Source organism: Dendropsophus ebraccatus, chromosome 8, assembly GCF_027789765.1.
Source record: "Dendropsophus ebraccatus isolate aDenEbr1 chromosome 8, aDenEbr1.pat, whole genome shotgun sequence".
NCBI classification, from domain to species: Eukaryota; Metazoa; Chordata; class Amphibia; order Anura; family Hylidae; genus Dendropsophus; species Dendropsophus ebraccatus.
In genome coordinates this window covers 95,789,955-95,814,815 of record NC_091461.1, presented here as the reverse complement: position 1 = coordinate 95,814,815, position 24,861 = coordinate 95,789,955, and the positions used below count along the sequence as shown (strand labels likewise).

Sequence of the window (24,861 nt, the reverse complement as noted above, 5' to 3'; positions counted from 1 at the left end):
GTGTGTGTGTGTGTGTGTTTTTTTTTTCCCTGTGTGTTCATCTCCCTTTCTTTTCTTTTTAGTCGCGAGGAGGTGAAAAAACGATGGAGTGTCTCTGATTTTATCAAGGCCTTCATTAAGTTCCATGGACATGTTTATTTAGCGAAAAATTTGGACAGGCTGAGCCATTTGCGAGAGCAACTGGAGGATCAGTTCAAGGTGAGTGGCATATGAAAGGCTCCGTCATCAGGAGCAACCAAGCAGCCAGGTTTCCAGGACAACGCACGTCTGAGAAAGTTCTGCGTGTGACAAGTGGAGAAATCGGCCATGCGTGCTGTCAGCGCGTTCTTACACAGTGCCATGTGCAGAGTTTACATGAAAATCTGTAAAGCGATGACAGAACAGCCTTAGCTGCGTAATGTTAGTGGGATTATAAGCAACATTGTCCGGCTGTAGGTAAAGAAGTGGGGCAAAGTTTTAACTGTGTTCAGGTCACAATCTGAGCACAAATTTGGAAACCAAACCTTAGTTTGTCTTCACACATTCACAATTTTGTTGGCTTTCTAGAGATAAGTAAACTTGCCAAAAGTTCCGGTTCACAAGAATAGACTTTATTCATGTTGTCCAAGCAGTCCTTAGGCTGCATCTACTTTCTCCAGGCAGCAGCATTCAAATCTATGTGAACCCGAACTTCTGGCAAGTCCGCTTTTCTCTAATCTACTGCTATCTGCAGCACGGGACCACGGCTATTAGCGGGAGCGGGACGATAGCCACTACCGCTAATTAAGACCGTTAGATGCAGCTGTCAAACATGACAGCTGCATCGAACAGTCTTATTTGCAGCCCATCCCTGGTGTCTAGTGGGCGGGATCCCCCCCACAATGCGATCGTGGAGGGGGGGATCCCCTGGTCTTGCCGGGCCTCAGCGTTGGAATGACGCTTATCCTGGCTTGGTATTATATTGCAATGGTCTGCAGCAGACCAAAGCAATAGAGCACGGATCTGATGGATCGGTGCTGTATAGAGATGAGCGAACCACGAGCATGCTCGAGTTCATTCGAACCCAATCGTTCGGCATTTGATTAGTGGTGGCTGCTGAAGTTGGATAAAGCCCTAAGGCTATGTGGAAAACCTGGATATAGTCATTGGCTGTATCCATGTTTTCCAGACAACCTTAGAGCTTTATCCAAGTTCAGCAGCCCCAGCTAATCAAATGCCAAATGATCGGGTTCGGATGGACTCGAGCATGCTCAAGGTTAGCTCATCTCTAATGCTGTGTTATACAGCTACACTGATCTCTATGAGAGATCAGTGTAGTTGAATTAAAAGTCCCCCAGGGGGCTTGGAAGTAAAAAAAAAATGTCTTCATTAATAAAAAAAAAAAACCTTCCCTAATAAAAGTTTGAATGACCCACTTTTCCTATTTTATAAATAAATAAAAATAAATAAACATGTTTGGTATCACCGCATGCATAAACGCGCGAACTATTAATTTATCACTTTCCTGATCTCGCACGGTAAACTGCGTAAGCGCAAAGACCCGCCAAAGTGCAAAAATTGTGCATTTTTGGTCGCATCAAATCCAGAAAAATTGTAATGAAAAGTGATCAAAAAGTACCAAGGTACCAATAGAAAGCACACATCATGGCGCAAAAAATTACACCTCAATCAGCCCCATAGACCAAAGGATAAGAGCGTTATAAGCATGGTAATATGGCAATTTTAAGGAATTTTCTGGTTTCGCAGCATCGAGAGGGGAGGGGGGAGAAGGGAGGAGCGAGATTAGTTGCCAGCAGAGAACAAAGCATTACACAGCGGGACTTGTGTGAAAGCCGTATTCAGCGGTCAGAGAGGTCAGTGCTGACTTCAGAGGAGATGTATCTGTAAATTAACTTTGTTCTGTTTTGGTGCCTCATCTCACTCTACCCCTCCCCTCTCCATAGAGAACAATAAAGACAGAGGGGAGAGCTTCAAACTGCTTTTTCATTATACAAATGCATTTTTCGGCTAATAAACCCAGTTAAAAAGTTTCTTAAAATCGTCTGTACTATTGATTTCTGCAAAAAAAATAAAACTAAATTAAATGACTGGTACACTTTAATTCAACGCATCAAAACTGGGAAACAGTGGGAATGCACACTTAGTTTTGTATGTTTATATTATGTAAAGAAAGGATATAAAAAATAGCTCTCACCATCTTGGGAAAGTGGCGTTCCTTCACGTCATTGCTTCACTCCATCAAGAAGTCTTAGAACATTGACTGGGGATATATGCCAAGCCAAAAGGAAAGACTGCCCATCTGCAGACAGCTGTTTTAAGGGTATTGTCCCTCATTAGTGCAGATAAGGGGCATTAACCCCAAACCAGCTGTCTGCAATTGTGTAGTCTTTCCTTTTGGAGAGATCCGTGGCTTGGCATAGTCAAAGTTCTAAGACTCCTTGATAGAGTGAAATACTGACTTGAAGTAACGGCTCCTTCCCAAGGTGGTGAGAGCTATTTAGCATATCCTTTCTTCCCAGAATTCCCAGTGGAACAAGAGTGGCTGAGTCTCCACACATCTTTGACTCTCTTTAAGGAGAATTAGCATCCCTTTCATATTATGTAATAAGTATATTCATTCTTTTTCTTCTAGATTATGGTGTTTCAGAAAGCCTTTAATTCCCAGCAGTTGGTTCATATCACAGTGATCAACCTGTTTCAGCTGCACCACTTACGCAATTTCGGCACAGAGGCCGAGCAACAGTGCTTTAGCCAAGACGAGGACCTGTGCTGGTCTCAGCTGCTGGCTCTCTTTAGTAAGTGTGTGTTTTTTTTTTTTTTTATAGAGGGTGATTTATCAGGCAGGGTTCATACTGTGTTTTTCTGTCCGTCTCACTCTTACTGTATGACCAGAGAACACGGTCAACCACAAATTTTGGAATTTGATATTCCTTTTTTTTTTTTTTTTTTTTTAATGGTCTTTCTACCCTCCACTGTCTATACTGGGCCTGTGACTACCAAACATGCATTGCAACCCTCAGTCCCACCTTTCTGTTGGTTGTCTTTTGTTTACCACGTCACATGCTGCTTGATTTATTAAAGGATTTTATATTAATTGTTATATACTATTTATATCCGCTTAGGAGGTATTCCAGTTCAGTAGAATTGTTTTACAGGCATAATATGGCAGGAACCCATACAGAATATGGCTATATTTAGTAGGTACCAAATCATTTACCAGACCAAGCAGACTATTTTCAGGTGCACAGGTACTCCTGGAAGCCCCAACTCTGCATTTAGTAAATGATGAACTTTGGACCAGAAGTTTTGAATGACTGGACAAAGCCAAATCATATGGATCCATGTACCCTTCCCCCCACCACACCTAGAACAAGTGTCCACTGAAAGGCTTCCCATCCGTAATAATTTAACTGGTATAAGGTACACTCTGTGGAGCCACCTAACCTGGATCAGTTGGTCTCTAGCACATAGTACTGATTTTTTTTTTTTTACCAATGGCTTACCAATTCTTTAAGATGATGGTCTTAAAGAGAGGGAATATAACAATGATACCAGTTTCTGCAGAGGGTCCCTACGTATCACCCTTTCAATGGGGCCACAATCTAATGTAATGCGTTCCCCCCCCCCCCCCCCCCCCCCCCCCCAAAGAGTGCCTTAAAGAGGACCAGTCACCCCCCGTGCCGGGGTGACAGGCTCCCGACCCCCTGCTAGAGCCCCTCATACTTACTTGATCGCGCCGGGTCACGCTTCTTCAGCCGGTCCCGGGACAGAGATATCCCCGCGGGAAGCCTGCGCCGCTGAGATGAGTCCGACGCTCATAGAGAATGAATGGAGCATCGGACTCGCCATTCATTCTCTATGAATGTCGGACTCATCTCAGCGGCCGAAGAAGCAGGACCTGGCGCAATCAAGTAAGTATGAGGGGCTCTAGCGGGGGGTCGGGAGCCTGTCACCCCGACACCAGTGGTGACAGGTCCTCTTTAACTGAAAGTATCGGAATAAGGCAGATTGAGGGAGATTAAACTTTTGCTTAAGGTCTGCTTCCTGGTACAACTGAGTCAAATATTTAAGTTCCCAACTGGCCAAAAAGTAGGATTCCCATCTCTCACATACTTGAACTTGTAGGTTCAGGCATTTGTTCTTTTTTAATCCTGTAGTGGTAGTCTTTTATGTCATTTTTCGTTATGTATGTTCACACTGACACTTGATGTGCCATTTTCTGTTTGCAGTGTCGTTCCTTGGCACCCTTTGCAGAAGTCCTTCAAAGACCCGTCACTGTGATGAAACATCCTGTGCCGATCCACTTCCTGCTATCAAGGTGTCTCTAGACTGGGTTAAGCTGCGTCCCACTGTATTTCAGGAGACTGCAGTGGAGGAAAGACAATAGTAAGTAGTGCATTTATCAGAAATTAATATACTAGGGCATGTTCACACCTATCACACAGGTCATCAGCTATTCGATCAGTGGTGTCATGCCAGGCCCTGCACATTAGCTTCTGTTCATATCATTATTTGGTACTTTATCATCTGTACCCAAATCTAATGTGATACTTTGCTCCTATGTCTACAGTGTTTGGCCATGGCTGATTTCTCTGTTAAACAGTTTCCATGTACTAGAGGAAGACCTGACCGGTGCCAACTGTAAGTATCTCTGAGTTCTTGTGTTCAGGTACCAAAGAATGTTCTATTTTTTTTAGATGCTAAGGTCTGGGTTGTTAGAATTCTTCTTCCTGTCACATGTATAAACAGAGTTTTGAATTTTTTTTTTTTTTTTTTTTTTTGCTCAGCATTTGCCCAGATATGTTCAGCGGCTTGTAAGCAAAGAATGTGGTTTTAGGTGTAACACCAAGGCCAGGGTTACAGTGTCTGCAGCTAAGTGACATAAAGCTCTTACTAAAACATTATAAGTGTAATATTGGTCATGTGGTGACCTGTGACCTAACACGACTTCAGTGCAACACTCGCAATAATTCAGAAAAAAAGGGTAGTTTATGTATGGGATTAATCAAGTGTCCCATTTACTTTGATGCGTTTTGTTTTTTTTTTGTTTTTTTTTTTCACTTTTTTCTTTCTCCTCACCCAGTGTTGCCGCTTCCAGAGGAATTTGAGCTCCAAGGGTTTCTGGCTCTTCGACCAGCATTCAGGCAAGTGTTTTCATCCTCAGACTGATCTTCCGTAACCTTCTGCTGGACTTGTTCCTTGACAATGTGCCCACTTCTCTATCCTATAAGTAAATGTATGAGGTAGCACGGAGCTGTCAGCAGCTGCAGGCTTGTCCTTGTGAGCTGTAAGATGCATGAGCTGGCTTTCATTGTTCATACAGAGGCTCATCAAGGACAAATCTGCTGCTCTCTCCTATATATTCTCTGTATCCTCTATTGTAGCCGGAGGATTTTAAAACCATGAACCTGTATGTAACAGGTTGTCAGCACATTACGTACTAATGTACAGTTAGGTTAGTAAGGAATTCCTTTTATCTTGACACATAAAGGAAATAACAACGTCAAACAGAATAGAATTTCAGTGCAACTTTTAGGGACTTTTTTCTGCATGACTTAAATTCCGAAATTGACAACTGTCACGCATGAAAGTTATGGAGGGAATTTATCTTCTATGCTGTAAAGTATAGTTATATTTACACTGTTTTTGCATCAGCATGATCTCGGGGAATCGTTACATTATCACGGGGTCGTAAAAGTTTGCCCACAAAAATTGTGCATTTTTCTTTTAATTATGCAAATCATGATTTGAGGTAAAGAGCATGAAGCCAACCACACTGTGCTCTTTGACCTTGTGTCCTCTATAGTGAAGGGAAACTAACAGCAGACTGGAAGAATCTAACCTGCTGTTTTGTTCCCATAGGGCTGGGGCTGCTGAGAATGAAGGATTTTTTTGTTTTTTTTACCTTCATACTCTTCACTGTTTTTGGAAACTCATTACTTTTATTCAATAAGCAGATGTGGCAGATTAGTGCACAGTGGGCGGGACTACCACCCTCCATTCCCAAATCAGTCTCCCCACCTCATGAATATAGAGGCAGCGCTCTGTTATGATGTCACTCTGGTGCTTATAAGGGCCGGTTTACACTGAGCAAACACGGCGCAATTCTGCGGCGGAGCTCTCCGCCGCGCTCAGTGTCCTGCTGTTAAGTGAATGGAGAGGGCGCACGCTCGTCCGCTGCCGCCACTCTCCGCTCAAAGAATGAACATGTTCATTCTTTGAGCGGAGAGGAGAGGGAGCGGACAGGCGCGTGCTCTCCCATTCGCTCAAAGCAGCACACTGAGCGTGGCGGGATTCCGTGGCGGAGAGCTCTGCCGTGGAATTGCGTCGTGTTTGCTCAGTGTGAACCGGCCCTAACTGCAGAGCCCCAGATGAATGTGCAAGATAAGGGGTTGGCCAGCAGGGGGGATTGGTAGTTCCACCCCCAGTACGCAGAACAGCCTGATTAGCATATTGAAAAAAGTAAAAGTTAGAACTTCCATTATAAAAATAACTTGGTTGACCACATTTTTGTGTACGCTAAAAACGAATGCGCTTTGATCCATTCTTTTATAATGGAAGTCAGTGGAAAACTGAACTGATTTAAACAGATGTATACAAATACAATTTTTTTTATTTTATTTTATTTTTTTGCATAAAATGGATAAAAAAATAGACTGCAAAAATGCAGTGTGAACCCAGCTTAAATCAAAAATAGATATTCAGAACTTTGCTGTAGATATATCAAATTATGAAAAGGCCGGATAGGATCAAAAGAACATCTGCCAAATCCTTATTAGACAGAAGAAACATTGCATTTGGGGAGTTTTTGTGTTACGGTCTTCAGACACCTAGATGAGACCTGTTTAAGCCATGCTAAATAGATCACATTGATAGGGAGGGTTCACATTACGGAATCTGCTCGGATAAATTCTGAATTGACATGTATATAGCACTGGTGGAGAGGCGCGCATACTAGCGACGGAATGCGTTGGAACTTATCTGCGCAGTTTCCGTAATGTGAACCCACCCATACACTGCGTGTGTTGCATCATGCTGGAAGTATCCGACACTTTTCCTTATAACAACATTTCTTGGCGTACGTTTTACACCGATATTTTGCACATATTATCTAGCGGCATGTACTCCAGCTTTTTGGTGAAATAAGAGTTCTTGTACTTTTTGCATTGTAAGTACAACTTCTTGAATTCCTCACTCCATTTTAGAAACCTTGACTTCTCTAGAGGCCACCAAGCCATTATTGGAGACCGAGAGACCCAGCACCGCCGACTGCGACCCATTCGTCTTGTCTCACTAGGAAAATGGATATCCGAAAACCAGTCCAGGTGTGTGTTCATAACAGATGGTTTTTATTTGTTGATCAGTATATAAGCAGAAAGTTCAAGTACAAGCACCCTCACTGATCACATGGAGGAGGTCCTGAGCGCTTGCTGTGTTCGCTCTCCTTAGAAACAAGTGGTTAAACAGTCCAGTAAATTACTTACTATGCAGAGTGACTATGCAAGACTGAAAGATTATAGATCGTTATTTTATTCTCATTTTTTTCTCATTTTAATTTTGCTGACAGGCTGATGCAGTACCGCACTGTGCAAGGGGAAGTTTCTTTCTCCACTGATATTCCGGAAGTCATGATTGAAGATGCTGATGATGTGGAAGACTTTTCCTCGCCACAGGAGACTAGACAGGCAGACACTCAGAAAACAGAGGGAAGTCCTGGTTTGAAATCTGTCCTTTCCTCTGGGCGCAGTCCTAATTGTGAATCTTCTGAAAAGCCTGTGGTTACTTTTAAAGAGAACATTAAACCCCAGGAGATAAACCGTGAGGTGCCAGCCCGGAGTAACACAAGAACAGCCAATGCTGGTAAAGAGCAGAGAGACTTTAATAAGGGGATTAATGTGACTGCTAACAAGAAGGATAATAACAATAAACGGAAGAACGAACCCAAGAAGGTCACTCCCGACAAGGTGCAGGAACCAGCAAAACAGAGCATTGCTGTGCAGGTAGATACCGTATAACAGGAGGACGGGATGGTTGGTAGAATTGCATTGTGTTATATCGCTCATATTTTCTAACCTTTCTGTTTTTTGCAGGTGAAAACGCCAGTCTCTGAGGCAAGGAAAACACCAGTGACTCCAACATCAAGTCCAAGCACTAACACGCAGTTCATACCTATCCACCACCCTGGAGCCTTCCCACCTTTGCCCAGCCGACCAGGTATTTATTAGAATTGTTTCTTAGGTCATTGATTTTCTTACATCTATAGTAACCCAAATCTCAAAGTGTCATGACTAACTACACTTCTTCTCTGTAGGATTTCCCCCTCCTGCCTATGTTATACCTCCTGTGGCGTTCTCAATGAGTTCTGGGTATACCTTTCCTCCTGGAGTCAATGTTCCTGGATCTTTCCTGCAGCCTTCATCTCATTCTTCTGCTGGGAGTCAGGGGCCTCCAGGGAAACAATCCCACATTCCTTACAGTCAGCAGCGCCCTTCTGGCCCAGGGACACCTAACCAGGGAGCTCTTGGCAACCAGATGCCTGGCCAGTCGCAGTCACAGGCTCCGTCCAGTTCTCCAACTCAACCCAGCACACCCACATCAGCGCAGCTGCAGATCCAAGTAATGGCCCAGCAGCAGCAGTCCCCCACTAAACCTATACAGTCGCTTGGAAAGAACCCGCAGCACCACCCCTCCCTCCAGCAGGTATCTATCTTCTATCGTTTAGTTTAGACTCATTGAAAGTTATCCTAGCACTGTGTACCAGAAGTTAACTCTTGCAGCCTCTTACGTCTTTACTGCTGTGGCTACGCTGAGGTTTATAGCAATGTATTATCACATAATAAAGAGATTGTGTGGGACTTTCTTAAGCAAAAAATTTTAAGAAATAGAAAAAAAAAACAACCTGTTAATTCCAACAATCCTGCAGCAATGAGGCCACGCTATCATCCTCATCACCATTTCCTGCTCTTAGGAAAATTTCCTAAAAGTTATAATCTGGTTTGTTTTCTACTTAAAGGGATTTTCCCACCATGGACACTTATTTCTTATCTACAGCATACAGGATAAGGGTCTGACCATGGAGGAGAAGGAGGCTTCCAGTGCTTCTGTCTGAATGAATGGCAATGCTTGTACTTCAACCCAACCCTTATCTGTATTTATTGGTCAGACACCTTGCGATCACTTACTTTTGTTCTGTGGATAGGGGATAAACCTGTTCTGATGAAGGTTTACAGGTAGAATTATGTGTCCGCTGGTCATTCTTTTAAAGGGTATCTGTTGGATAGTTCATATAGCTGGAGCTGTGATTAGTTACACTGAGTTTGGGTTAGGGATGCACGATGCACCGAAATATCGATACTACTATCGATATTTCGGGCAAAAAAACGGTTCGATACCAGGATTTCCTGGTATCGAAACTTTAAGTTAAGCAGAGAACACGGTGGGCGGCTAGCTAAGCGCCGGCCGTGTTCTCTATGTGCCTCCCCCTGCCCCCTGCAGTCTCCTCCTCTGCTCTCCCTCCCTCCGCTCCCATTGGCGCCAATTTCAAATAGCCGGCACTTAGCTATTGCTAGTGCCGGCTATTTAAGTATATAGATGCCGCTGTCACACTGACAGCGGCATCTGACCCCTCCTGAGCCCGCTCCATATACAGCGGGGGTCGGCTACTGTGTGTAACAGACCCCCGCTGCTGGTGTCTCTCTGATAACAGAGTCCGGCTCCGCCAGACTCTGTTATCAGAGATGTGATTTATGCAGAGGAGCCGGAGCTGCACGGAGGAGAGCGGCTGGAGAGGGAGAGCGGGAGAGGAGGACGGAGGAGAAGGCTGGAGGGAGAGCGGGAGGTCCGGGAGAGAGGACGGAGGAGAGGGAGAGCGGGATGTCCGGGAGAGGAGCCGCGGCTGGAGAGGGAGAGCGGGAGGTCACGGAGAGAGGAGGACGGAGAAGGCTGGAGGTGGGGAGGATGAAGAGGGAGAGCGGGGGTCTGTGAGACGCGGGAGAGGAGGCCGGGGGAAGTGCAGCACATGTGAGGATCCAGCCGGCTGGCAGGTAGGGGAGGTGGCCGGGACTGAGAGGAGCAGATAAGATCGGCTGTAGTGTGTGGGATCCTGTCTAACCTCCTCTTCTCTTCCTCCGCAATCTTGGTAACTGGTGCAGCAGAGCTGTCTTAGTGGTGGGTGGTGCAGGAGAGCTGTCTTAGTGATAGCTGATGTAGCAGAGCTGTCTTAGTGTTATCTGATGTAGCAGAGCTGTCTTAGTGTTATCTGATGTAGCAGAGCTGTCTTAGTGTTATCTGATGCAGCAGAGCTGTCTTAGTGATAGCTGATGCTGCAGAGCTGTCTTAGTGATAGCTGATGTAGCAGAGTTGTCTTAGTGATAGCTGATGTAGCAGAGTTGTCTTAGTGATAGCTGATGTAGCAGAGCTGTCTTAGTGATAGCTGATGTAGCAGAGCTGTCTTAGTGATAGCTGATGTAGCAGAGCTGTCTTAGTGATAGCTGATGTAGCAGAGCTGTCTTAGTGATAGCTGATGTAGCAGAGCTGTCTTAGTGATAGCTGATGTAGCAGAGCTGTCTTAGTGATAGCTGATGTAGCAGAGCTGTCTTAGTGGTGGGTGATGTAGCAGAGCTGTCTTAGTGATAGCTGATGTAGCAGAGCTGTCTTAGTGATAGCTGATGTAGCAGAGCTGTCTTAGTGGTGGGTGGTGCAGGAGAGCTGTCTTAGTGATAGCTGATGTAGCAGAGCTGTCTTAGTGTTATCTGATGTAGCAGAGCTGTCTTAGTGTTATCTGATGTAGCAGAGCTGTCTTAGTGTTATCTGATGCAGCAGAGCTGTCTTAGTGATAGCTGATGCTGCAGAGCTGTCTTAGTGATAGCTGATGTAGCAGAGTTGTCTTAGTGATAGCTGATGTAGCAGAGCTGTCTTAGTGATAGCTGATGTAGCAGAGCTGTCTTAGTGATAGCTGATGTAGCAGAGCTGTCTTAGTGATAGCTGATGTAGCAGAGCTGTCTTAGTGATAGCTGATGTAGCAGAGCTGTCTTAGTGATAGCTGATGCAGCAGAGCTGTCTTCGTGATATCTGATGCAGCAGAGCTGTCTTAGTGATAGCTGATGCAGCAGAGCTGTCTTAGTGATAGCTGATGCAGCAGAGCTGTCTTAGTGATGGCTGATGCAGCAGAGCTGTCTTAGTGATAGCTGATGCAGCAGAGCTGTCTTAGTGATAGCTGATGCAGCAGAGCTGTCTTAGTGATAGCTGATGCAGCAGAGCTGTCTTAGTGAGAGCTGATGCAGCAGAGCTGTCTTAGTGATAGCTGATGCAGCAGAGCTGTCTTAGTGATATCGGATGTAGCAGAGCTGTCTTAGTGATAGCTGATGCAGCAGAGCTGTCTTCGTGATATCTGATGCAGCAGAGCTGTCTTCGTGATAGCTGATGCAGCAGAGCTGTCTTCGTGATAGCTGATGCAGCAGAGCTGTCTTCGTGATATCGGATGTAGCAGAGCTGTCTTAGTGATAGCTGATGCAGCAGAGCTGTCTTAGTGATAGCTGATGTAGCAGAGCTGTCTTAGTGATAGCTGATGCAGCAGAGCTGTCTTAGTGATAGCTGATGCAGCAGAGCTGTCTTAGACAGATATCACTAACTTTATTTTTAACACAATAAAATAAAAATAGTCCAAAAATTGGTATCACTGTAATAGTGCAGGGGTATTATATTTCTACCATTTTTTTTTTTTTTTTCTTTTATACTTTACTAAGTATCGAACTGGTATTGAGTATCGAAATAAAAAAGTTAGTATCGGTATCGAACTCAAAATTCTGGTATCGTGACATCACTAGTTTGGGTGGTTTCACACTGTGGAATAGGTGAGGAATTGAAGAGAAATCAGCTCCTATTTCAGCTTGAAATTCCTCCCGTAAAATATGAACATAGAGCAATGTCCCATTGTGTTCAGTGGGATTTCCACTCTATTGGTGACATTGCAGAATTTTCTGCCGCTGATCCGCTTTCCGCCCAAAGAATTAACATGTCAATTCTTTGGGCCAATTCTGCAGGAGGAATCCTATAGAAGTCAATGGGGGCTTCAATTCTGCTTGAATTCTGCTCAATTTCTGCTCCTGTTCTGCCAGAGCTGAATAGGCGAGAAATTTCAAGCAGAAATCTTTCCTCTTCAATTTCTCACCTATTCCTCAGTGTGAAATCACCCTTGAAAGCACCCTTATTGTTATACATTTTGTTCCCTTGTCATTGCTAGTCTTCTGCCCTGTATTTAATATGCATCCCCGGTGTTATAGTTCAAACATTTTATTGAGTTTTCACAACAATAACTAAATCTTACCCCACTTATACATAGAATATAGATAGTAGATATATGGTGCTATTTATCATAAGAATATAGAGTACAAATTAAAGCCTACAAGAATGGATCCAGGGTGCCGGCAGCCGACATCTTATAATACCAGGTGGTTGAGGTAAAGTGAGACATGATAGGATGTCTTTCTGCCTGTGAGTAGCCGTGTAGTAGGAATAGTTTCCACTTCTTAAAGAAGGAAGCTGTAAAGGCCTCCTAATTGCGTATAGTGTCCAGCATCTCCCAGTGTAAGGTTTGTTTGCATCCCCGGTGTTGTAGATTGCTGTAATGTGCCAACCAGATTCACTAGAGACCTATATTTAAGGCCAGCGGTACTTGATTGATTTTTTTTTTTTTTTAATTAACTATTGAGTGACAACTACAGTCCTCAAGATTTTATACAACTTGGCATATTAGCTGGAGCTCAATAGTTTAACCTCTTAAGGACATATGACGTACCCGTACGTCATATGTCCTCATTAGCACTTCAAAGCCGGGCCGCGCAGCGACCCCGCTTTGAAGCGCCGTGGTCCCGGGTGCTGCGTGTAGCCCAGGACCGCCGCTATTAGCGGGCACGGTCTGATCGCTGTGCCCGCTAATTAGCTAATCGGAGGCAGCTGTCAAAGTTGACAGCTGCCTCCGATTACCGGAGGCAACCTTTCCCTGGGGTCTAGTGGGGGAGATCGCTCCTCCAGGACGTTGTCCCGGAGGAGCGATCTCTGTTACTGATGCCGGCCGGGGACTCGTCCAAGATGGCGCCGTCCCCGGCTTGGCAATCGTTTACTTCCGGCTGCAGCAGCCGGAAGTAAACGAGTGCCTATCTCATTGATCTTTGCTGTATATCTATACAGCAAAGATCTCAATGAGAGATCAAAGTGTATATACTAGAAGTCCCCTAGGGGGACTTCTAGTATATGTGTAAAAAAAAAAAAAAGTGTTATTTATAGTAAAAAGCCCCCTCCCCTAATACAAGTCTGAATCACCCCCCTTTTCCCAGGTTTTAAATAAAAGTGAACAAATAAATAAATAAACATGTTGGTATCGCCGCGTGCGTAATCGCCCCAACTATTAATTAATCACATTCGTGATCTCGTACGGTAAACGGCGTCAGCGCAAAAAAATCCCAAAGTGCAAAATTGCGCATTTTTGGTCGCATCAAATCCAGAAAAAATTTAATATTTAATTTAATCAAAAAGTCGTATATGCGCAATCAAGGTACCGATAGAAAGTAAACATCATGGCGAAAAAAATGACACCTACACAGCCCCATAGACCAAAGGATAAAAGCGCTATAAGCCTGGGAATGGAGCGATTTTAAGGAACGTATATTTGTTAACAATGGTTTGAATTTTTTATAGGCCATCAGATACAATATAAGTTATACATGTTATATATCGTTTTAATCGTAACGACTTGAGGAACGTGCATAAGAAGTCAGTTTTACCCCAGGGTGAATGGCGTAAAAACACAGTTCCCCCAATAAAGAAATGCGTTTTTTGTTTTTGTTTTTTTCAATTTCACCACAACTTGAATTTTTTTTCTGGTTTCGTAGTGTACCAAATGCAAAAATTCAGCCTGTCATTGCAAAGTACAATTAGTGACGCAAAAAATAAGGGCTCATATGGGTTTCTAGGTGGAAAAATGCAAGTGCTATGGCCTTTTAAACACAAGGAGGAAAAAACGAAACCGCAAAAAACGAAAATGGGCCCCGTCCTTAAGGGGTTAAGAAGAAAATGCAATTCTACAAAAATTCACCATGTAGCCCTATACAAATTCTACAAAAATGTGACATTTTTAGGAGGGTTATTCTAATGGCATAAGTCTGCATACTCCACCACTTGTTTAAACTAGTCTAAATATATGTTGTAGGTTCCATCTATTACAATGATCTATGACCCATAAGTGGATTCCATCTTATGTCATCTTGGTTTTGTGTGTTTTAGTACCAGCAGGCCGCAGACCCATCTAAGCAGTTATGGAACTCTCCACAAGTCCCAAACTCGCTTGGAAAGCTGCTGCCACCCATGAAGCAAAACTATTTCATGGATGGCCGTCTACCCAGCGAGCCTCTGAGCATGTTGGAGCAGTGCCTCCAGCATCCGGTCATGCAGCAGCAGCAGCAACAACCCCTGGAGAAGAAGATGAAGTCTTTCCCAATGGACGCCTACAATCAGAATGCTTCTGAGATGAAGATGTCAGACTTCTACTGGGGGGACCAGGCACCCTACAACCTAAATGACAACCGAGCTTTATTAGCACAGCAGTCGATGAACAACCAAAGGGGCAAACGCCAACCAGCTGGCTATCGTTCAGGGCAGGATTCAATGACAAGACTGCCATTTGAGGTAAGGTTTAATGTATAGGGTGAAAGCCACTTCCAGCGCAATAATCTCCTCACTCACATTTTCTATATCTACTTTGTGCTGTGTATTTTGAGTCTGAGTGTGTGGCTTCCCTGGTTTTCTGGTTCTTCCTTCCCTTTTTTGTGCATATTTCATGGGGATTGCAGTAAAGTGACAGCAATGTAATATTCACTATAATTTCACTCACGTGACTGGTTGCTCTTCTATAAGCCCCAACCAAGAGCAACCAAAGTTCAGCCATCTTTTTAAAATATGAAAAAACCCAAAGACACTTAAAAGCAACTCTGTACCCACAATCTGACCCCCCCAAACCACTTGTACCTTTGGATAGCTGCTTTTAATCCAAGATCTGTCCTGGGGTCCGTTCGGCAGGGGATGCAGTTATTGTCATAAAAACAACTTTTAATCCTGCAGCGCTGTGTCTAACGGCCGGGGCTTACACTTGTATATGCATTAGGCTGGCACCACCCCTCCGTCCTTCCTCCCCACCCTCCTCATCTTTAGGAATGATCCAGGAACATTTACTGCCGTTTAAGCTTTGCACAGGTGTCTTAACGATCCAGCCCATGTTCATTATACACACAGGTGGGCAATAGGAAGCAATCTGCCTGGAGCTTTCCTAATGATGAGGAGGGTGGGGAAGAAGGACAGAGAGGGTGTGCCAGCCTAATGCATATACAAATGTAAGCCCCGGCCGTTAGACACGGCGCTTCAGGATTAAAAGTTGTTTTTATGATGTCAACTGCATCCCCTGCCGAACGGACCCCAGGATAGATCTTGGATTAAAAGCAGTTATCCGAAGGTACAAGTGGTTTGGGGGGGGGGGGGGGGGAGAGATTGTGGGTACAGAGTCGTTTTAAAGGCTATGTGCGCAACCAATTTCTTTTAATATTGCTTCAGTGGATCTCAACTAAACAATTCCTTCCATTTGGCATCTACAGCTTTTATAAAGACCTAAGTATCTCCATTTGGCATCTACAGCTTTTATAAAGACCTAAGTATCTCCATAGTAACAGACTACAAACAAACACCATGTAGTCTCCTCCCATGTCATCTAGTCCATTAAAAGCTTATTAACTTATAACAACATAAATGGACAGAGCTGCAATTTATTGCAAGCCCTTGCATGGTGAATTTTATATAGTACTTGTATTCTATTCTATATATTTGGTATAACCTTCTCTCGTACTATCTCCATTTTATTTTTCTGCTTTCTCTTTCCTCCTCTTTCTCCCCTGTTTGTTTCTGCCTGTCTCTTACTAGGAACCCAAGCGTTCCCCTCTCCTTCCCCCGGACCTGTTAAAGAGTCTGGCTGCTCTAGAGGAGGAGGAAGAGCTGGCTTTCTCCCCTCCTCCTGATCTTTACCCAGCTCTGCTCGGCCCTCTGGCCACACTCCCTGGACGAAGCCTCTTTGTATGTATTCTGTGTGGTGCGCTTCTCCCTGCTTCTCTTTAAGGGCCTGGTATCTCAATGCATTCTTGCTTCTTCCAATACTAATACTCTCTTGTTCTGATGTGTATGTCTTTTGTAGAACCGAATGGAATTTTTTTTTAGTGTCTTCCACCGGCCAGGTTAACCCCTGGCCTTGACAATTTTGTAAATCCAGTGAAGTGTAAAACAAGACAGTGGGGCCCTACTGCACTGCCATGTCTGTCCAGTGTGCAGATTTGTGGGGTTTTCTTATTTGGGGAGACCTTTGTCAGCTGAAAGCCTTAAAGTGTCACTGTCATAATTTATATTTTCTTTGCAGAAATTAATAGTACAGGCGATTTTAAAGCGACTCTGTACCCACAATCTGACCCCCCAAATCACTTGTACCTTCGGATAGCTGCTCTAATCCAAGATCTGTCCTGGGGTCCGTTTGGTGGGTGATGCAGTTATTATCCTAAAAAACGACTTTTAAACTTGCAGCCCCATGCCCAACGGCCGTGGCTTAGAATATCTGTGCCCTAACTTTGCACCACCCCTCCGTCCCTCCTCCCCACCCTCTTCATCATTAGAAATGTCACTGGAACATTTTCTTCATGCTGAAAATTGAACAGGTGCCCTAACGATCAGCCCATGTGCCGTGCTGACACAGGTGGGGAATAGGAGACAATCTGCCTGGAGCATTCCTAATGATGAGGAGAGTGGGGAGGAGGGACAGAGAGGTTGTGCCAGCCTAATGCATACACAATCTAGGCCACGCCCGTTGGGCATGGGGCTGCCGGTTTAAAAGTTGTTTTTTAGGACAATAACTGCATCACCTGCCGAACAGACACCAGGACAGATCTTGGATTAAAAGCAGCTATCTGAAGGTACAAGTGGTTTAAGGGGTTTAGATTGTGGGTACAGAGTCACTTTAAGAAACTTTGTAATTGGGTTTATTGGGCAAATATGCCATTATCTGCATTCAAAAAGACTTTCTCCAGCCCCCCCCCCCCCCCTTCTCTCTAATTCACTGCTCATTATCCGGAAATCTCTACTCTCTTACATCAGAGGTGCCCTGTGTAACCTACGGAGGGGGGAGGAGGGAGATTAGGCAGCAAAGAACAGAGGATTTCACAATGGGAGCTGGGTGAAAGCCAGTATTCAGAGGTCAGTGCTGACTGTCAGAGGAGATAGCCCGGTGATGTAGCTGTAAATTAACTCTTTGTTGTCCTGTTTTGGTGCCGCATCTCCCTCCACCCCTCCCCTCTCCATAGAGAACAAAGAAGACAGGGAAGAGAGCTTCAAACTGCTTTTTCTTGATAAATATATTTTTTGGCTAATAAACCCAATTACAACATTTCTTAAAACCACCTGTACTATTGATTTCTGCAAAAAAAAAAAATAAAACAGTGACACTTTAATTTTTCTTGCAGCGCCACCACAGGGCATCTGAAGCATTGCACCCATTGAAAGCAACAATCTGTACGTTAAATACGTATAAATTGTAATATGTGTTATACATGTATTTCTAAAGTGTCCTATACATGTATGGTTGGTAATATGCAAAAACAAGCAACATCATTTACAGAAAAGGAAATTTACTTAGTTATGAAAGAGGAAGCATAGAAGCCATGTCTGCTTCATCTATTTAGGTATAGTGTTTCTAAGACGGCTGCCTTGTTAGATCCGTGCCCGTACCCTGCCTCCACAGTTACATGTTGGTAGCAGATTGCTCTGTGAAATGGCAAATTGGTCTGGCAGTAAATTGTTTCTCTTTCTTTTGGAGAAGTCTCTTCTGGAAAAGCCATCTGAGCTGATATCCCAGCCCCCCTCTTTCCTCTCACTCACTGGATTTTCCCTCAGCCAGGTAAGGGAGGGTATGGCTAGCCGCTTATAGAGAGGAGACAGGAGTTGTGCTCTGCAGTTCTTCTTCTTCTGGGCTCTAATGCTGTATTTGGTTCTTTACAGGAAAGGTTCCCTAGTAACAGCGTCTTCAATGATGTGTACAACAAGTCTCCATGCAGTAGCACCAAGTCTGAAGTGTGCGCTCCCATCGGACAGCAGGAGACCTCTCTGTATTCTCTGTTTGAGGGTAAACCCTGGTCTCCATCCCTTCCAGCAAGTTCAGGTAGGTGGCCTCACTAGGGTCAAGCGTCAAATGTTTGTTGCCATTAATCGGCTTATGTAAAAGGGCCTTCGTTCATTTATATGAGACTGAGTGGCCATCTTGTTGCAGAGCAGAGAAATGCAAAATGACCAACAGCAGCACCATCAGTAAGGGATCCAGTGATTATGCCTTCATTTGCTCTGTGATTTTGAAAAATCTTTTAGGGTAGCTTCACTGGTACCAGATCTGCAGCAGATTTCACGCTGCAAGTTTGCAGCGAAATCTGCTGCGGATCCTGGTAGTGTGAAGTGAATGGGTCACACCCGCTGTGGAATTTTGATTCTGCTGCCAGTATGAAACCCGGCCCCTTTAACCCCCCGCATCGTGCAGCCCCCTGCCCGCAGCATACATTACCTGCTTGGCGCCGCGGCTGTCTCACACAGCTGCGGTGCCGAACAGGTAATGTATGCGGGGGGGGGGGGGTGTTAATGGGGCAGGCTTACATATCCGCAGTTATGTAACCCCCATAGACGGATATGTAACCCCCATAGACCTTCACACTACGTGGAACCGCAGCGGATTTCGCTACAAACTCGCAGCCTGACATCCGCTGCGGATCCGGTACGTGTGAAGGCGCCCTTAAAATGTTTATGCTGCTTTTGAGCCACCATACCTACCATATAAAATATAATTTTCTACTTTATGACAAAAATGCACAACTCTCTTCTGATGTGTGCATCACAAACAATCTGTTGCCTTGCAAAGTAACGATAGAAGCAGTGGGCATACTACCAGTCCCCTGTCGGCCGTATGTTGGTGCTTTTACTTGTTCCCATGGATCTCTGTTCTGGTAGTGTTTTGGCTGCAGCAGTGACTTTAGTGGTATTGATGTGCCACATCATCACTAGAGCCTGGTGAACAGAGACCAGCATGAGATTGATTATTTCAGTTTTATAGCATTATAGCACGTTTCTTTGACTTTGCATTGTCTTTTAGATCATTCAACACCAGCCAGTCAGTCGCCTCATTCTTCAAACCCAAGCAGCTTACCAAGCTCTCCTCCCACCCACAACCATACAGCTCAGCCTTTTTCAAACTTTGGGCCTATAGGAACCCCAGACAACCGCGATCGGCGTGTTGCTGACCGATGGAAGACAGACAAGCCAGGTGTGCACTCTGAAATGGCTCATTGCAGGATGATGCTTGTGTGCCTCATTTTATATTCGTTTAACATTTTATATTTTGCATTTTCTTTCCTGCAAAGCGATGGGAGGCTTTGGTCTGGACTATCTGTCTGTGGCCTCGTCATCTGAGAATAGCTGGCGCCAGATAAATAATTCCAGCAGTGCAAATGCTTGGGCAGCTCAAAGCAACACAAGAGAGGACTCCTCTGCTGCTCTTATGGAGAGCTTGAAGGTTTGTGCCCATTTTGAATATTCTTTTTCCCATATTGGGCAAGTTAAGGAGAGTGGAGTGGGGATTTGGCCTTACTTCATTACATGGAGCTGCTGAATAAACAGCTCAAACTTTGCTCCAGCTCACTCTGTTCTACAGAATTCTTCTGTCCATGTATTACACAGATTGCCTATTGACTTAAGTAGTGACCAGATATAACTCCTAGTAGTGACCGGATGGTAACTCCTTAGCAGTGGGACTCTCCTTAAGCAGCTCATCTTTTGAAAGAGGGGCAGGGGTGTTAAAGGGGTTATCCAGCGCTACAAAAACATGGCCACTTTTCCCCCTACTGTTGTCTCCAGTTCAGGTGCGGTTTGCAATTAAGCTCCATTTACTTTAATGGAACTGAGTTTCAAAACCCCATCCAAACTGGAGACAACAGTAGGGGGAAAGTGGCCATGTTTTTGTAGCGCTGGATAACCCCTTTAACCCTTGAAATCACTGAAGTGCTTCAGCATTAGAGGCAGGACATATGCTTATCCGACATGGTTCAATGCACCATAACAATATTACCCTTAGAGGGCACTGTATGACCACAAAGCTGCACACAGGCACAACAGGCTCCATATTGAACCTCTAAGGCTGACAATATACACTGCTCATCATATTTCATGATGCAACAAAAGTAGGACATTTTGATTTTTCCTTTTCTTGTTTGCCTTGGAGAAGCTTAAAGCTTTTCTTGGCTGAATATAACACATGCATTCTCTAGACTCATAAATTATGAATATACTTATGTCAGTGGTTATTTTAAAGAGCCCTTGAAGTGACGTTTTCGTTGAAAAAAAAATTGATATCTTATAGAGAGATGTCAAAAGTTTTGATCGCTCAGGGTCTGTATGCTATGGGTACTAGAGATGACTGAACTTTAAAGAGGACCTGTCACCCCCCGTGCCGCAGTGACAGGCTCCCGACCCCCTGTTAGATCCCCCTATACTCACGTGATCCCGCGGGGTCCTGCTTCCTGAGCCGGTCGGGTCACGGAGATATCAGCGCCCGAAGCCCGGCGCGCGCGCGCAGAGAGATGAGTCCGATGCCCATAGAGAATGACGGAGCATCGGACTCCCCATTCATTCTCTATGAGCATCTGACTCTGCTGTCAACGCGCGCGCCGGGCTTCGGGCGCTGATATCTCCGTGACCCGACCGGCTCAGGAAGCGGGACCCGGCGGGATCACGTGAGTATAGGGGGATCTAACAGGGGGTCGGGAGCCTGTAACCCCGGCACGGGGGGTGACGGGTGTCCTTTAAGTCTAACCTAAGTCTAATCTGAATGCTCTGCATTTAACTTTCCTGCTTTTTGCTAATTTGGTAGCCGTCCTTGGGAGTCCTGGAAAACATGAATACAACCATAGGCTATACCCATGTTTTCCAGGACTCCCAAGGATAGCAACCAGCTTTTCCAGACACTGGGAGTTAAAGGACAACTCCGGCCACAACATATTTTTTTAATATGTTATTACTTATGGAAAGTTAGACAAATTCCTAATGTACATTAATTATGGGAAATGCACATCTACTAAATTAAGGGAAATAGCAGTATATCAGGCAGGGTTCAGATTCTGTAAAAAAACATGACAAGAATCAGTTGTAATTCCTATGGAGTGTCCTTGCTCCCCAAAGTATTCCATAAATGTATTCAATCAATACATTTGGAGGGCACCGAGCAGGGAGGGAGAAAAGTGCCTGTGCATCTAACTACCTCTCACCTCCCTCCTTGCTCGGATCTGTGGAACACATATACACTGTACCACTCCTCCCAGTACCAGGGCCATCCCCATCACCAAACCCCTACTCAATCCCCCCCCCCGCCGCATATCCACTGTACTACTCCCTTCATGTGCTCATAGTATGAGCAGATGATGGGGGAGTAGTACCAGGGCTATTCCCATCTCCAGCACCCTCTGCTGCTGATGCGCACGGAGAGAGGCAGACTGTGGCGGCTCCACCTGTTACATCATCAGTAACAATCCCTGATGCTGCACATGGTGGGTGTTATGTGATATTCTCTTCCTGTGTTATGAGTCACTATTTGGAAGTAATGTCGTCTTTAGGATATTTTTTTTGCTGAATAATTATTTTCCTTGATCTTAGAAACAACTTTTGTTTGTCCTTGTTTGGTTTAGCTGACTGTGCATTTCCTCCTTAGTCTATTTGGTCAACCACAATGATGCATCCTGGCCCATCAGCCCTGGAACAGCTCCTGATGCAGCAGAAGGAGAAGCAGCAGAGAGGACAGGGATCACTCAATCCTCCGCACTGAGAGAAATGGGGAGAAGAACCCAGTGACATACATGGCATGATTGGTCAGCAGCACAGGACAGGATATGTCCTGAGCCCTGAGGAGGGCAGCCCTCTCTCCCCCCTCACCGATCTGGGGGGGAGCACATGTGGGGGAGCGTCCAGCGTATCCCACCAAATCTGAAAACCCCCGCCCGCAGGCGACGAAGTTACCTGACGGACACAGCAGGAAGTTCCCATCCAGAGGGAGCTTGGGACTTCTTGAGTATGGGGGGAAAAGGGGTAACGTGCCCCCATCTTTCTCGTTATTTGTGCATGCCTCTCACAGCACCCCCTGAACCTCTGCCTAACACACGGATAGGAAATATCCCCCAGCAGTGCAAGGCAGATGGGGGCAATAAGAACTCTCCCCTCAGTTGTAATGAGTTTCATGGTTCTGTTTCTAGGTGGCGGGGGCACAAGGAAAACCCCCACATCCAATGTACAACCGAATGTCAGGAACTCTCTCCATTAGTGGAGATGGACGAACCGGTCCCCTCTCACCCACCAGCTTGTGCTGGCTGAGGGAGGTGTGGATGAAATGGGTGGCTTTTCTTCCCCCTTTAAGGGGAATGGGTGAGGGGTTGTGTGTCTGTCACAGTTATGGATGCTTGCTTGTTCCCATTGAGTGTCCTTAATCTACTTTGGTGTCTGTCCTTCCCTGCCTGCTTTATTGTCATGTGTGTTTGTGTGTGCGCTCAATGTTCCCCCCAAAGCTGAGTACTGCAGGATGGATGGTGGCATAATAGGGGAGGCGCTTTTATGATGGGGCAGAACATAGAATAAGTAGAGCCTGGCTGTACAACCTCCCTATGGTTCTAGCTAGACTACAGCTGAAACTTTTCCCTCTCCCCCGTATTAGCCGGCCTCTTGGCAAAGTCCCTTCCATCTGGCAGAGGGGCAACCGAAGTGTAGGATCAAGTGGCAATACTAGGTGCAAGTGCCAGAGCTCATAGCACAAGGCAAGAACAGGAATTGTTCTGTCCTCTACACTGCTCCAGCAACATGAAGAGCATTGCGCACAAGCAGTGAGAGAGCTGGGATGTTTGTGATTGGTGAGCAAGATGAACACATGATCAAGTGGAAATATGGTGAAAATGAGCATGAGTGCCTCACATGTCAACCTGGAAGGAACGAGAAATGGTTCTTCTACGTAGAGTCGTCATACAGGTCACCCGTGTGTTTTTGTGTATGTCAAGGGTACCATCTGGTGTCCCGGCACGTTTAGCACCTCATGCATTGAACATACACCTAACACACAGATTGGGGCCAGATGTATTGTGTTAGAACTAAGGATTCTCTCAGAAGAAGCCAGTTCTATGGGGATAAATATAAACTAAGAGGTGGCTATCCTTTTAGCAGGATTTAGAGTGTGAAGACCCCTATTCACTCCCACCCTTCCCTTGTGTTCTTGTGTGAGCACTGTCTGCTCAGATCTGCTTTACCATTAATAAACTCATCTTCTCTACAGCCAGATGCTGCTTTGTTGTTTTTTGTTTTTCAGTCTAAAAAATAAGGTTTGTGCAGAACTCTGGTAACTGAACCGGAAGTAGTCCCTAGACTTTCTATAGAAGTACTTCAGTTGTGTGGACAGAGTTGAAATAGAATCCACTTAGCGTGTATCGATTGGATAGAAGACAAGTAAGAGATTGCAGGGGCTCCGACCTCTGTGACCACCAGCTCCTTTGTTTCAAATACATTAGCGGGTTGGCTTGTGACTCATGGCTGTATTCATTCTCTATTGAGCCGATGGAGCGAGCCGAGGCCAGGCTGAATCAATCTGATGTAGAGCACCTCTACCGCACCTCAGGGGTGTTGCTAGGGTGCTAAAACATCCGGGGCCCGGGCCTTCTGAGTGCCGTCATATGCGGATAGTGAAGGAGCCCAGTGCTGAGGCTAGTAACCCCAATGATCGCTCTATTAGCCCAGCTCTATTGCTGCTACTCATAATAACATGCGGATAAGCAGATACAGGCAGCCACTCGCCCTGGGCTCCTGTCAGGGACACTGTCATCGGTAGTGGTGCACACCACTGCCCAGGCAGCTCCTTCACAGCTCCGCCTGTACGCACAGCCTCTGGGAGGTTTGCCCTAACTCCTATCCTCTAGGACAGTGTTTCCCAACCTTTTCTACCTAGGGAACTCCTACCAGATAACATTCTACAACAGGAGTGTCAAACTCCGGCCCTCCAGCTGTTGCAAAACTACAAATCCCATCATGCCTGGGCAGCCAAAGCTTTAGCTTAAGCATGATGGGAATTGTAGTTTTGTAACAGCTGGAGGACCTGGAGGTGATGAAGGCAATATGCCGAAATGCGTCCTCCTGTACTGTGTGATGCTTTGCACATAATAAATAAGCATTTATTTGAATTGGGGAAGTGCTGGGACTTTCTTCTAAATTACGTCTGGGACGCCATCCTACCACGAGCACCACCACCGCAGCAGTGCCGTCTCCACCACTACTTCAGACTACAAGATACAAAAACCTCATTCAGTGGCTGACAGGTGACGTCTTCATCTGAGATGTTCCCTTTCCCTTTTCCTCTCCATTCGGCCCAGACCACCATGATGATTTCTTCCAGCTGCAATTCATCTCTTCAGAACCTGCCAGGGAAACATCTTATGCTACGTTTACACGAAGCGATAATTCGCCCAATTGATCGTTTAACGATTTTGAAGCAACGATTTGGTTTTTATCGTTATTGCGAAAATTCGACCGATAATCGTTCTGTGTAAACGCAGCATTAGGCTCCGCACTTCAACAACAACTTCCTTCCCTTTTCCCACCTATAGACCTCCATACAGCAGTAATTTCACTGCTTGGTGTCAGTGAGTAGGTAGGTAAGTGTGTTGGCCCCCCTCTATGTAGGATCCCCTGCTGTTGCCCATAGTAATAATGCTTCCTGCTGTTACCCCATATTGTAAAATGTCC

The 24,861-nt window shown here is 45.2% G+C and overlaps 1 protein-coding gene across 4 annotated transcripts in view; it reads left to right on the top strand.

Annotated features, from left to right (window-relative positions):
• Window positions 1–23,404, top strand: part of SMG7 (SMG7 nonsense mediated mRNA decay factor) — a 46,901-nt gene extending 23,497 nt beyond the window's left edge. The window contains exons 8-23 of one of the 4 annotated variants that reach the window (XM_069981138.1): window positions 63–198; window positions 2,612–2,774; window positions 4,209–4,365; window positions 4,550–4,620; window positions 5,063–5,123; window positions 7,185–7,304; window positions 7,547–7,979; window positions 8,070–8,193; window positions 8,291–8,679; window positions 14,260–14,661; window positions 15,943–16,092; window positions 17,876–17,956; window positions 18,058–18,217; window positions 19,193–19,363; window positions 19,461–19,612; window positions 21,800–23,404. In XM_069981138.1, coding sequence (XP_069837239.1) covers window positions 63–198; window positions 2,612–2,774; window positions 4,209–4,365; window positions 4,550–4,620; window positions 5,063–5,123; window positions 7,185–7,304; window positions 7,547–7,979; window positions 8,070–8,193; window positions 8,291–8,679; window positions 14,260–14,661; window positions 15,943–16,092; window positions 17,876–17,956; window positions 18,058–18,217; window positions 19,193–19,363; window positions 19,461–19,612; window positions 21,800–21,913 — 2,884 coding nt within the window. In that variant the 3' untranslated portion in view covers window positions 21,914–23,404. The remainder of the gene's footprint in view (window positions 1–62; window positions 199–2,611; window positions 2,775–4,208; window positions 4,366–4,549; window positions 4,621–5,062; window positions 5,124–7,184; window positions 7,305–7,546; window positions 7,980–8,069; window positions 8,194–8,290; window positions 8,680–14,259; window positions 14,662–15,942; window positions 16,093–17,875; window positions 17,957–18,057; window positions 18,218–19,192; window positions 19,364–19,460; window positions 19,613–21,799) is intronic. The other 3 variants (XM_069981136.1, XM_069981135.1, XM_069981137.1) reach the window with 3 other exon arrangements.
• Window positions 23,405–24,861: the final 1,457 nt, after the last annotated feature.